The 13,694-nt window shown below is 34.2% G+C and overlaps 1 protein-coding gene across 1 annotated transcript; it reads right to left on the bottom strand.

The window, feature by feature from the left end:
* Positions 1-1,586: 1,586 nt before the first annotated feature.
* Positions 1,587-7,131, bottom strand: LOTGIDRAFT_155067 (hypothetical protein; the record flags this gene model as incomplete). Its single annotated transcript, XM_009065573.1, has 3 exons — positions 1,587-1,688; positions 4,589-4,770; positions 7,092-7,131. The coding sequence occupies 3 exons, from the start codon at positions 7,129-7,131 to the stop codon at positions 1,587-1,589; spliced, it is 324 nt and encodes a 107-aa protein (XP_009063821.1).
* Positions 7,132-13,694: the final 6,563 nt, after the last annotated feature.

Here is a 13,694-nt window from a genome sequence, read left to right as displayed (position 1 = left end):
ATAAAGCTACTTGAACCAGTTGTGGTACTGAGTGGGACTGTGCAAATTTGCTAGAGAATCTGAAAAAATCAACGTTCTTAGCCAATAAGGTCACGTGCTAAAGCAGTCAAAAGTTTTGAAAAATTTGGAAGGTGGTGAAAGCGGAAGTAGAAGTCAGACATCAAATATGAAAGTATCAGTAGAGTGCCAAGATCAATGACCTTTGACCTTGTTAAGAGGAAGGTCATTTAAGGTCAGGATCACTAGATATCAGTCATCAAACTTTGAAAATACAAACAGTATAAAACTGGAAGTTGACGTTAAACGTCAAATATGAAGGTATTAATCTTTACTGAAAGTCAATGACCTTCGATCCTACAAAGGTTAAGGTCATCAAAGGTAAAGGTCAAAAACTGAAAATATGTAACCTTGTTCTTTTTTTTAACACCAACTGGCCACGAGGGTGAGGTAATTGTGTACAAGGTCCAGTTTTGAACAAAATGTACTATATGTAAGTTAGGAAATTTTTTTTTTTTACTTCATTAACAGATCCGCTGACGTTACTTTTTGTTAAATGAAAAAAATAAAATTTCATTTGCAGGTTTTTTTTTATTTGTGTAGTTCCCGCTGACCGGTAACATTCCATACATGTATGTCTTGGAAATAAAAAACAAAACCCCCTTTATTTTTTCGGTCGGATAAGTCTTATTTGCACACGGCTCTTAACTGGGAAAAATCAAGCCTTTCTACTGGAAAGATGTCACGGGCGATTTGGTTGTGTTTAGCCTTTCAGCTAGGCCCAAAAGTCCTTTTTAAAGTCTTCGTTGGTCCAATATCATCTTCAGAAACCAACACAATCAGGCAAATAGTCACCCAACAAATGCTTGACCAAAATTGGAGTCATACGGCATCTTACATATTACTCATTTACTGCCAGTGACATTTGCTGCCTGCACAAGGGGTGACAGATGTGACAGTATTTTTGTTGGAGGCTCCACAGTTGCCAGGACAAACTTGGAAAACCTGTATCTTAAGTCAACTCAATGAGTCTGACCTTGAAATCCCTCCTATATAGTAAGGGTGCATGGATTTATGTTAATTAAAAAAGAACTTCACTCATATGCAAATATCATAAAATTTATGAAAATGCATAGCTGGGCAAGTTTCATGTTACATAAACACTCATTTAAAATGCTTTAAGCCTACTTTACAGCATGTACATATGATCAAAATCTTCTAGTCCAACATAAACAGCTTTTTTAAAACTTTACCTATTGCTTTTTGTTTGTAATTTTTTTTTTTTTTTTATTCCCTCGATCGCTACTGATATTTTTAGGTAGTAAAGGATAATATAAAATAAATTTCAGGAGGTCAATTTTTTATTTTTTTTATTTCGTCCTCGAACATCCAAGGTAAACTAAAGATAGTGGACCACAGCCATATACGCCCTTCAAGGCATGCAGATTGTAAAAACGAAACATCAATTTAAGTTTCATCAAAATCGGTTGAAAACTAAGAGAGTAATTGCATATTCAAGATTTTGGGGCAAAGACAATAACTCTGCTTCTAACGGTCGAAAATAGCTCAAATTCGAACTTAATTCATATTTAAAATGTCTCGTTGAGGTCCGCATTCCAAGCTTCTACACCAAATAGATCATAAGATATACATACACCCAGATCAAAGAAGCGAAAATATTGTAAAAAACACTGAAATTTCAATAAATAAGATTTTCAATTTTGCATTAAAAAACTAGTGTTATATATCACTGGAAAGAGCACGATGTGTACATTCAACATCCACAAAAATTAACCCTCTGATTTAATTAGGTCACGAGCTAAAGCAGTCCAAAGTTGCGAATTTGGCTGTTTTTGGACAGCTATAAAACTAGAAGCAGTTGTACGAGGTCAAATATGAAAGCATCAACTGATAGTCAAGGTCATCAAAGGTCAAGGTCAAAAATTGAAAATCTTGCATTTCCAAAACCTGTTCCTTTTTTTGAATTATGAAGCTGAAACAACTGAACTTCTATGACAAAGTGGCTTAAAGGAATAATAAGCTTTGTAAAATTGTGATAAACTTGAAAGCAATAAACATATTGTAAACGTTTTTGTTGTTGTTATTATTTTATTTTGTCTAATATATCAAATTAAAATCAATAAATTCCAATACCTGGGGCCGCCATCTTTGTCAGGAAAGTCACGTGACATCACGTCACGTCATAGATAGAATATCAAAATGGCGGAATGTCAAGCTTGGTGATGCCTGAACAATAAGAAGAAAAACAAAGACATAAGCTACTTCGGAATACCAGACCCCACTAAGAATCTACAAAAGTGAGCACTGACTGACGGATGGCTCCACAACATCTGTACGAGTTGGACAGTGGATACGTTTCACTTCTCAACAAATAAAGTCGAGTGTGAAAAACATTTTCTACCGCCAGACATCGAAGTTAACATGACCGTTTTGTTTCTTTGATATGCACCCAGGTGTAACTGGCTGAAAGAAACAGCTTTTCCGACCGTTTTTGTCCATAGGTAACCCCCAAGAGAGAGTGGACGAGCTCTCGGCCTACAAAATCAATTACTGCAAGGTGAGTCAATAGTAATAGACACGATAAGCCTAAGCTAAGCTACCTACTGAAGTAAGGCAGATGACAATGACAGTGCATGGTAGCTTTGATAAATTAAATCCTTAGAGGCATATACTCAGGTAATCTGTTCGGACTAAAAAAAAAAAAAAATTGACATTTGGATAACAAACTGATGCTTCCGCAAAGTCCCACAATGACTAAGAATACATGATAACTCATTAAAAACACCAATTTGCCAAATAGTTTTCTTAATTTAACACTACCGAAACCGATATATAGTATACATTGAACAAATGATTTGCATAATTCTTATGTAATTTCATCTAATTTTATATACTCAACATCAAAGGTTGCTAGTTAGTTGGACAGGATATTTTATATTGCAAGCTCACTATATAATAAGGCTGCAACATTTAGCACTTTCTATAAATATAATGAAAAAATTCTTATGGATTACAATTACTAATTTTATTTGAGCGACGTTTCGACCAGTGTTGTCTGGTCTTTATCAAGCAATGAATAATATTACAAAGATAATGTGTCTTCGGGTGTATTCTCTTTGCTTTCTGCAGAGACCTCTCTGTCGAATCTGCAGAGTATTAACTAGAATGGAGTCCGACACAACCATGTGTTGGATAAAAATAATCGTGATGTATCTGCACGATCAATTTTAAGCCCCCTTTTCTTTGTGTGCACAAGAAATTGTGTCATGTTTTCATTTTTCAAGTATGATTTTCACATCAAATTAGATTGCGCAATCCTCCCTGGGGCCTGTGAAGGGTCTTACTTAACAAGTGGTTGCCTAGCGAAATACGCCCACTTCCCTCATAAATTTTCAGTATATCAAAGGCGGTCGCCAATCTGTGTCAAATCTCCGTGTCAAATCGTACCAAATATCTAATTTGATTTAATCAAACACATTATAATGTGGGCATATAAAAAGTTAAATGCCCTCTTAATGTTGAAAATTCATCGGATGCCATCTGAAATCCTCTAGCTGTTGGGCCTCAACGGGCGAATTTTGAGTCATGTCATCGACAATTCGAGATAAACTACCAAACACAACCAAGGATTTGTATTGTACAATCTAGGGACGTGAATCATGAAATAATATTACTATCTTTTTGGTCGCCATGTTTATGCAGTCTTTTTCCGACTAAGCCTGCACATGGGTTCGGGGCAAAATGGACAAACTCTGAGAGCTCTTTGCGCTGTTCTTTATGAGCGGAGAGTTCGGAGTAAGAAAAAACATTTTCGTGAATAAGTGATACGGAGTGCTCCAGAGTAGCAAACAGAACAAATAGATACAGGTTATTCAATTGGAATTAGATGGCTAATTAGTTACCCTGATAATTTTGGCCTTTTTTACGTGGAACTTTGTAGAGTATCAATAAAACAAAGACACCTCTGACAGTTTTAAGGAATCTATGATCAACCTGCTTACATTTTTACAAACATTAGCAAACTTATCGGCGGGAATATCAAAATATTTTCATTTACACATTTAGGTGTTGCAGCCTAACTATATAATAGACTCAATAGTTCTACCTTTAAGGTTATCTTATTCAGTTGATTTCAGTCAAAATGCCAACTTATTCTAATTCTATCATCTGTTTGAATATAATTGATCATTTAATCCCAGAAGTTGTCGCTTTCAAGCATTATTAGTTGAACTTTTGTGTTAATCTCTTAAATGGGGCTAAAATGCCTTTTAGCAAAAATTGGTTAGAAATTTGACTTTCAATCACAATTTTTTCAATCATTTTAACCCCAAAAATTCTTATTCAAATAGTAAATGACTCTGTGTATGTCACATACAGTCGTGTAGAACTGAATCCCACTAAAACCATTTTATTTTGTACAATGACTGAACTAAACAATTTATGCCCAAATACCTGTGTGATGTCTCCGGATAAAAAAATAATGGTTTGATGAAAGTTTAGCTTTAACTATTTTAAGCTTGAACAATTATGATCAAAACCAATATATTTATAATAAACTTTTTCAACCTACCTTTTTGGGTACTAAAGGCAACTTCTTATGATCAAATCTGGGATCTTTCTCCAAAGTTGCTGTTGCCACCTGTGCTAATACATCTAGAGACATATACAGACTCTGAGAATCATTATCACTGTCATAGGGATCAGCTTTTTTGTTGATAGCCAAACAAGGATCTGCTACAGTTATTGCCTTCTCTGAAAACATAATAATAATGGAAAATTGAATAAATGCAAGTTGTAATTATAGCTGAGACGGAAGAAAAACAAATTAAAAATTCAAAGATCTGCTTCCATTCGATTGTAGTATCCAACGATACCAAAAACACTTGAATCCCCCGCTCCCCCCACGACCTGACACGGCGGCGAAACTTTGCATTTTAAAGTCATAGTAGAAAAAAAGATAGCTTGCGTTGCAAGATAACATACGCCCACTGGCAGCTGTCAGAAATAATAAAACAGTCTTTAGTGACTAAAGTACGAATTTTCTCATATTGAAGAAATTATTTATGCTGAGTAATTCCAAAAAGTTTTTTAAAATCAATATCAATAACCCAAATACAACAAACAATTAAATCACACAGCTCTAATCAAGGGCAAAAAACAACTTTTGACGCGTGTTTACAAAGTCAAGGGCAATAACTCAAAAAATGTTCATCAAAAATATCTCTTGTTAGAACTTGTCCGAGATCTTATCAATTCCAATGATCACACCCAGTTTCATCAGAATCGGTTGAAAACTGTATCTTCTATTGTGCTCACAAACAAATTTTGACGCGTTTTTCGTAAGTTAATGGCATTAACTCAAAAACATTTCATCGAAAATGCGTCAAGTTAGAACTTGTCCGAGATCTTATCAATTTCGATGATCACAGCAAGTTTCATCAGAATCGGTTGAAAACTGTAGCTTCTATTGTGCTAACAAACAAATTTTGACGCGTTTTTACAAAGTCAAGGGTAATAAGTCGAAAACCGTTCATCAAAAATGCATCAAGTTAGAACTTGTCCGAGATCTTATCAATTCCAATGATCACAACAAGTTTCATCAGAATCGGTTGAAAACTGTAGCGTCAATCCTGCTCACAAACTATTTTTAACAAATTTCAACACGTTTTAACAAAGTCAAGGGCAATAACTCAAAAACCGTTCATCAAAAAAGGGTCAAGTTAGAACTTGTCTGAGATCTTATCAATTCCAATGATCACACCAAGTTTCATCAGAATCGGTTGAAAACTGTAGCTTCAATCCTGCTCACGAACTATTTTTAACAAATATTGACGCGTATTTACAAAGTCAAGGGCAATAACTCAAAAACCGTTCATCGAAAATGCGTCAAATTAGAAATTGTCCGAGATCTTATCAATTCCAATGATCACACCAAGTTTCATCAGAATCGGTTGAAAACTGTAGCGTCAATCCTGCTCACGAACTATTTTGAACAAATTTTGAGGCGTTTTTACAAAGTCAAGGGCAATAACTCAAAAACCGTTCATCGAAAATGCGTCAAGTTAGAACTTGTCCGAGATCTTATCAATTCCAATGATTACCCCAAGTTTCATCAGAATCGGTTGAAAACTGTAGCTTCAATCCTGCTCACGAACTATTTTTAACAAATTTTGACGTGTTTTTACAAAGTCAAGGGCAATAACTCAAAAACCGTTCATCGAAAATGCGTCAAGTTAGAACTTGTCCGAGATCTTATCAATTCCAATGATTACACCAAGTTTCATCAGAATCGGTTGAAAACTGTAGCTTCAATCCTGCTCACGAACTATTTTTAACAAATTTCGATGCGTTTTAACAAAGTCAAGGGCAATAACTCAAGAACCGTTCATCGAAAATGCATCAAGTTAGAACTTGTCCGAGATCTTATCAATTCCAATGATCACACCAAGTTTCATCAGAATCGGTTAAAAACTGTAGCTTCAATCCTGCTCAAGAACAATTTTTAACAAATTTCAAGGCGTTCTAAGTCAAGGGCAACATCTCAAAAACCGTTCATCGAAAATATGTCAAATTCAAACATGCCTCCAGGACAGGTGTGCTTAAGTTTGAACTAATCAGAATATACTTATTGCTTTTGGGCCTTATAAAAACAATTGAATCTTGTTGAAGCGAGAGCTTTTTAGTTTTGGAGTCATATAGTTTTCCAGTTTTTAGTTTTCCAGTTTCCGACTGGCCATCTGGGTCTTGGGATAACACCATCATTGAAAAGATAGTTCTCAGTTTTAATAGTCTGAGAGAAGTTGTCTCGCAAGATATTGTAGATGTTATCAGTCACAAATAAATAATCTTCAACCCTAAACCTTGTAGTTCATAATAATCAGCCCACCACAGTTCCAAGTAACACCTTTGAAGTTCTTTACTGGAATGTTTTTGTATTGTCTAAGCAGAAATTATTGCGAACACAATGTGCTTAAATCCTACAAAAAGCTAACAGGAACTTTTTAACAGTGATATCTGTAACTAGCTCAAGGGTAACAGGAACAGCACACATAAACAGGCATATATAAACTTACTAAATATATTTAGATTCTTCTTACTATCAATAGGGTTCATCCTTGGGTGATAACGAACACTCACAACAAGTTTCGTCAAAATTCGTCAAGAATTGCGCCTTCTAGAGTATTTATGAGCTAAAAATTGTACGCGTTTTCATGAACAAAGACAATAACTCATACTAAAAATTTGGCGATTTTTCCGATTTTCAATAGGGTTTATCCTTGGGTGATTAAGAACACTTTCACCCAATTTTGTCAAAATCCGTCCAGAATTGTGCCTACTAGAGTGTTTACGAGCGTTTAAAGAACAAGGGCAATAACTCATAATAAATATTTTTTGATTTTTCTGTTTTTCAATTAGGTCCATTCTTGGGTGATTACAAACAATCATACTAAGTTTCTTCAAAATCAATCAAGACTTGTGCCTTGTAGAGTGTTTATGAGCAATTGTGGAAGGAGACAGACGGACTGACGACAATATACGCCCCCCATTTCATGTGGTGATTCCAAAAAGAAAAAATAGGCAGCAATAACCAATCACAGAAGACTTTTTGATGGGATCACCAATACCACTAGCAGTACAGCGATTCATTTGATGTATACTGAACTTGGTGTAATAAATAATAAAACTCGACATCAAATACCATCCTTTAATACCCAACGTTTCGTCAAAAAAGTTTTGACTTCATCAGGGGAAGCAACAAACTACAAATGTACTACTTTTTTGACGTAACGTTGGGTATTAAAGGATGGTATTTGATGTCAAGTTTTATTATTTATTACCCCATAAAAAGTCAAGGGCAATAATTCAAAAACCGTTCATCGAAAAATTGTCAAATTCAAACATGACCAAGATCTCATGAATATAAATCATCACACCATATTCATTCAAATCGAATAAAAACTTTAGTGCTTATTGCGCTCATGAACAAATTTAGACACGTTTTCACAAAGTCAAGTGCAATAATTCAAAAACCGTTCATTGAAAAATCATCAAGTTCGAACATGACCAAAATCTCATGAATATAAATCATCACACCGACACTCATGAACAAATTTAGACGCATTTTTAAAGTCAAGGGCAATCACTCAAAAACTGTTTAACAATAATTCTTCATGTATTCGAAATTTGACCAAGATTTAATGAACATAAAACAAAACACCTAATTTCATTAATAGATATCTTGCAAGGCAAGGTAATATACGCCCACTGGCAGATTAGATTTTGAATAAAAATATTTAGCAGTACAGTAACAATCACCAGTATGAAATATTCAACCTTCAGTCATATACTTCTTTTGAACTCTTTGAAAACTCTAGAAGGCAAATATTCAATCTTCAGAGCGGGACTGAATAATAAAACCAAGTTTTGTCAAAATCCAGTAAGAATCATGCCTTTTAGTGTATAAGAGCTAAATTTGAAAGCATTTTCCAGAACAAGGGCAATAACTCATACTAAATATTTTTCAATTCTTCTGATTTTCAATAGGGTTCATCCTTGGGTGATGACGAACATTCACATCAAGTTTCATCAAAATCTGTCCTTAATTGTGCCTTCTAGAGTGATTACGAGCTAAAAATTGAACGCGTTTCCAATAGCAAGGGCAATAACTCATACTAATTATTTTTTTATTTTTCTGCTTTTCAATAGGGTTTATCCTTGGGTGATAACAAACCCTCATGCCAAATTTTGTTTAAATCCGTCAAGAATTGTGCCTTCTAGAGTGTTTACAAGCTAAAAATTGAACGCGTTTTCAAGAATAAGGGCAATAGCTCATACTCAATATTTTTAGATTCTTCTGATTTTCAATAGGGTTCATCCTTGGGTGATAAACAACACTCAAGCCAAATTTCGTTGAAATTCGTCAAGAATTGTCCCTTCTAGAGTGTTTATAAGCTAAAATTTGAACGCATTTTCAAGAACAAGGGCAATAACTCATACTAAATATTTTTCAATTCTTCTGTTTTTCATTACAGTTTATCCATGAGTGATAACCAACACTCATGCCAAGTTTCGTCAAAATCCGTCAAGAATTGTGCCTTCTAGAGTGTTTACTAACTAAAAATTGAACGTGTTTACAAGAACAAGGGCAATAACTAATACTAAATATTTTTCAATTTTTCTGATTTTCGATAGGGTTTATCCTTAGGTGATTACAAACACTCACACCAAGTTTCGTCAAAATCCATTAAGAATTATGCCTTCTAGAGTGTTTACAAGCTAAATAACTCATACTAAATATTTTTTAATTTTTCTGATTTTCTATAGGGTTTATCCTTGGGCGATAACGAACACTCATACTAAGTTTCATCAAAATCCGTCATGAATTGCACCTTCTAGAGTGTTTACGAGCGTTTCAAGAACAAGGGCAATAACTCATAGTAAATATTTTTTGATTCGTCTGATTTTCATCCTTGGGTGATTACAAACAACCATACCAAATTTCGTCGAAATCAGTCAAGAATTGTGCCTTGTAGAGTGTTTACGAGCAATTGTGGACGGACGGACCGACGGAAAGAGGTGACGGAAAGAGGTGACGGCAATATACGCCCCCCATTTCATGTGGGCGTATAAAAAGAATGAAAACAGTAGTCTCTATTGTGCTCACAAGAAATGTATGTATATATGTGAGTCATTTAATTGTGGGAATTTTGTTGATATTTCAAAGTGATACTACGTCTTAGAATGAACATATAATTTAAGATACCTGGTGTCATAAAACTACAACAGAATCCCTGTAAAATCTGGAAAATTCATAAAACTAACTAATTATTGAAAAATGCTTAATCTTGATACTAAGCGTTTTTCAATAGTTCATTGAATATTTATGTATAATTTATGTTTTTTTGGATTTATCAGATTATATAAGGATCCTGTTATGTTATTTATGACACCAGGTATATCACTGGCTCTTAATCGCCAAGTTTAAAATTCTGATATTTTATGTTAATTTCTAAGACGTAGTATCACTTTAATAAGAACACAAACTACAAATGTATAAATGTTAGTTCAAATGGGAATGAGCCCGAACAGATAGACAATATTATTGACACAATATTTTTGATAGAGTGATATAAGTTTTTGAAATTTGAATTCCAATAAATATGTTTAAACCAAACACATAGTTATAAACTTAAATTACTAATATTTACATTTCTACTATCACTTCCTTCAATAAACCAGTTAGCCAAACCGGCGTTTATTTTCCAATAACTGTAGTTTGTCATGTGACAATAAGGTGTATGAATACATCGAAAACAAAAACAAGGATTGACCCAAGTTTTTTACTTAGAGTTGGAAAGCGATTTTGAAAGGGTTTCTAACAACTATTTTAAATCAAGCCATATTAAACAGATTCCGTTTTTTATTAGAAGAAATAAAGTGTTGATTTATAGAACTATATTGTTAGGGGCGGGGCGGTGAACTTGATTGACAGATATCAGTGAATTAAGCAACAACAGTTTCGGGTATTTTTACAATTAAAAAATAGAACATTTTGGCGTATTTTATCAGAAAAGATAAACCAATGTAAATATAAGGAATGAATGTGGATCTTGTTATTGTTATGGGGAAATAAACGCTGGTTTATCATGTGACAAGACGTACATGACCCGCTTCGCCATTAAAATTTCAATGTTTCAGGCATCTTAACTTCATCATGCTTTTTGCTCACATGGGATAAAGACTGACTATGAAAATTAAATGAGATAAGAATGACCTGAACATTTTTAAGAACAAATCCTTGTCAGTCAAATAGATGCAAAAAACATGTCCCTTTACAGGGTTCATACATGTAGGCTAGTACTGGAGGTGCTTTACAAGAACAAGTTTGGAACACTCTAACATGTGAAATAGCTTTCCTGCATTTGCTATTGTGACTTATCTTTTTTCACTTTGACCCATTAACTAAATTCACTCATTTGTTACCACGATCGGTTAAAAGTACATCTTCTGGACATAGCGATAAACTCAGATAAGAACAATACAAGACACAAAACGGATTTTGACAAAACTTGGTATGAGTGTTCATAATCACCCAAGGATGAACCCTATTGAAAATCAGAAGAATCTAAAAATATTTAGTATGAGATATTGCCCTTGTTCTTGAAAACGTGTTCAATTTTTAGCTCGTTAACACTCTAGAAAGAACAATTCTTGACAGATTTTGATGAAACTTGGTGTGAGTGTTCGGAATCATCCAAGGATGAACCCTATTGAAAATCAGAAGAATTGAAAAATATTTATTATGAGTTATTGCACTTGTTCTTGAAAATGCGTTAAATTTTTAGCTTGTGAACACTCTAGAAGGCACAATTCTTGACAGATTTTGACGAAACCTGAGTGTTCGTTATCACCCAAGGATAAACCCTATTGAAAATCAGAAAAATCGAAAAATACTTAGCATCAATAATTGCCCATGTTTTTGAGAACGCATTCAATTTTTAGCTTGTAAACACTCTAGAAGATTGACAGATTTTGATAAACTCGGTGAAATTGTTTATTATCACCCATGGATGAACCCTATCGAAACCAAAAAAATCGAAATATGTTTCATAGGAGTTATTGACTTCGTTCTTGAAAACGCTTTTAAATTTTAGCTGCTAAAAACTAAAAGGCATGATTCTGGCCGGATTTGGACAAAACTTGGTTTTATTATTCAGTACTGCGCTGAAGATTGAATTTTGCCATCTAGAGTTTTCACGAGCTAAAAATTGAACACGTTTTCAAGAACAAGGACAATGACTCATACTCAATATTATTCAGTATCGCCTTAAAGAGTTCAAAAGAAGTGTATGACTGAAGGTTGAATATTTCATACTGGTGATTGTTACTGTACTTCTAAATATTTTTATTCAAAATCAAAGATGCCAGTGGGCATATTACATTGCCTGGCAAGCTATCTTCAATAGAGTTCATTCTTGGGTTATTACAAACACTCACACCAAGTTTTGTCAAAATCTGTCAAGAATTGTGTCTTGTAGAGTGTTTACGAGCAATTGTGAACGGACGGACGGACTTCCATTTCATGTTGGCGTATAAAAACAGAACAATCTTGTTCATAGCAAACTAAAGCCCATTGGCATATAACAATCTAACCTTTATCATTTTCAGATCAGAACATAAGAAAAATACCTAGCAGTTCCAAACCATTTATTGCACTTGATGTATTTATTCCATCCTAGGCCTGTACATTTGCGAGCAACTACCCCTCCCTTCCCCGAAATGAAACTCAATCGTAATTGCATGTGTCCATCCGTATACGATAATTCCGCAAAACAATCAACATACAGAGGAGGAAAGTCCCCCACAGTAATGATGTCATAAAGGGGATTACCTTATTTTGGCAGCTTGGCAGCCGTGTGTAGCCATCCACACATGCAACAAATTGTCCACTGAGCCATTGTTGCACTTACGGAAGTGTTAAGGACACATGTAAGCATAAGTTGCTAAGGATTTAAGAGAGTGAGTTTGTGTGAGGCTGGTAAACCGACCACTAGAATTGAAATGATTAAGTAGAGATTTGAAACTATTCCTAATACATGGCAAACAGTAGCAAATGACAGATATGTCAAAAAACTGTCTATTTTTGCACATCCTTCCTCCTTGGGAGCAGTATACAAAATTTTAATTGATCATCATTAGGGTTAGTAAATTGTCCGCCTTACAAATCTGGCAATACGCAGTAACAGAACTGGGTTTAGGGCCAGACATCTGCTAGTTTTTAAGAATTTTCATCAATTCAATTCATGAATTTTTAGACATTTTTGTTCATTACAATTTGTTTGTTATAGGATTAAATTACAACAATACAATCATTCAAAAAATTTTTTTTGAACACCAAAACTATTTTTAAGGTGTATGTAAACCAGGCCCATAACCAGCCCAATGTGCCAATGGGGGCAGTCGCATTTGAATGGGGAGCAATAGCGGATAGAGACTGATTTCAGCTTCAATTGAGAATTTGGGGCCGAATATTGTTGCAGGTGGGGCCCTAGTTACAGGCCTGATGTAAACCTTCTAAATATGCAAAATGTTAGACATTTTTGTTTTAAAACTAATGTACGGATTTAAGCAAAATGTAGAGAATATGTCTTCTACCTATTCTGAAGGTGTCAACAAAAAATGAAGTTGTTTTAAGGCTCTACATCAAAACTATCATCATCTAACACCAAAACTAGTTAACTTCTTAATTAACAATTAGAGCCAACAGTTTTTAATCCTCCTTAATTTAAAACTAATTCAACTTGATCGCGTAGACATAAAATTATTTTATCAAATTATTGCAAACTTAAGAAATCTTTTGTACTTTTTTCTTTTTAATAGTGAAAGTTTACATAGCCTACTGTCTATCAGTATTGTTTTGAAACTGATATTTCAATGAATGCACACACAATTCAGATACTATGAAGACAGCAGAATTCCTGAAGTATGTGAAAAAAAAAGCTAAGAAAAATAAACACAATGACACCGGAAAATAAATATCTGTTGAATTATCAACAGAAGTTGTTTTTTCGCGCCATAAAGTTAAGACCGTGTGTGTTCAGGTCGCCATCTTAAAATCGTCTGTCACAAATTTCTATTTCAAAAATGAAATATCATCAAACGGCAAAAATGACAAC

The sequence above is a fragment of the Lottia gigantea genome (genome assembly GCF_000327385.1).
Source record: "Lottia gigantea unplaced genomic scaffold LOTGIsca_7, whole genome shotgun sequence".
Classification (NCBI taxonomy): domain Eukaryota; kingdom Metazoa; phylum Mollusca; class Gastropoda; family Lottiidae; genus Lottia; species Lottia gigantea.
The sequence above is the reverse complement of the archived record's forward strand: the minus strand, read 5'-3'. Positions and strand labels throughout refer to the sequence as shown.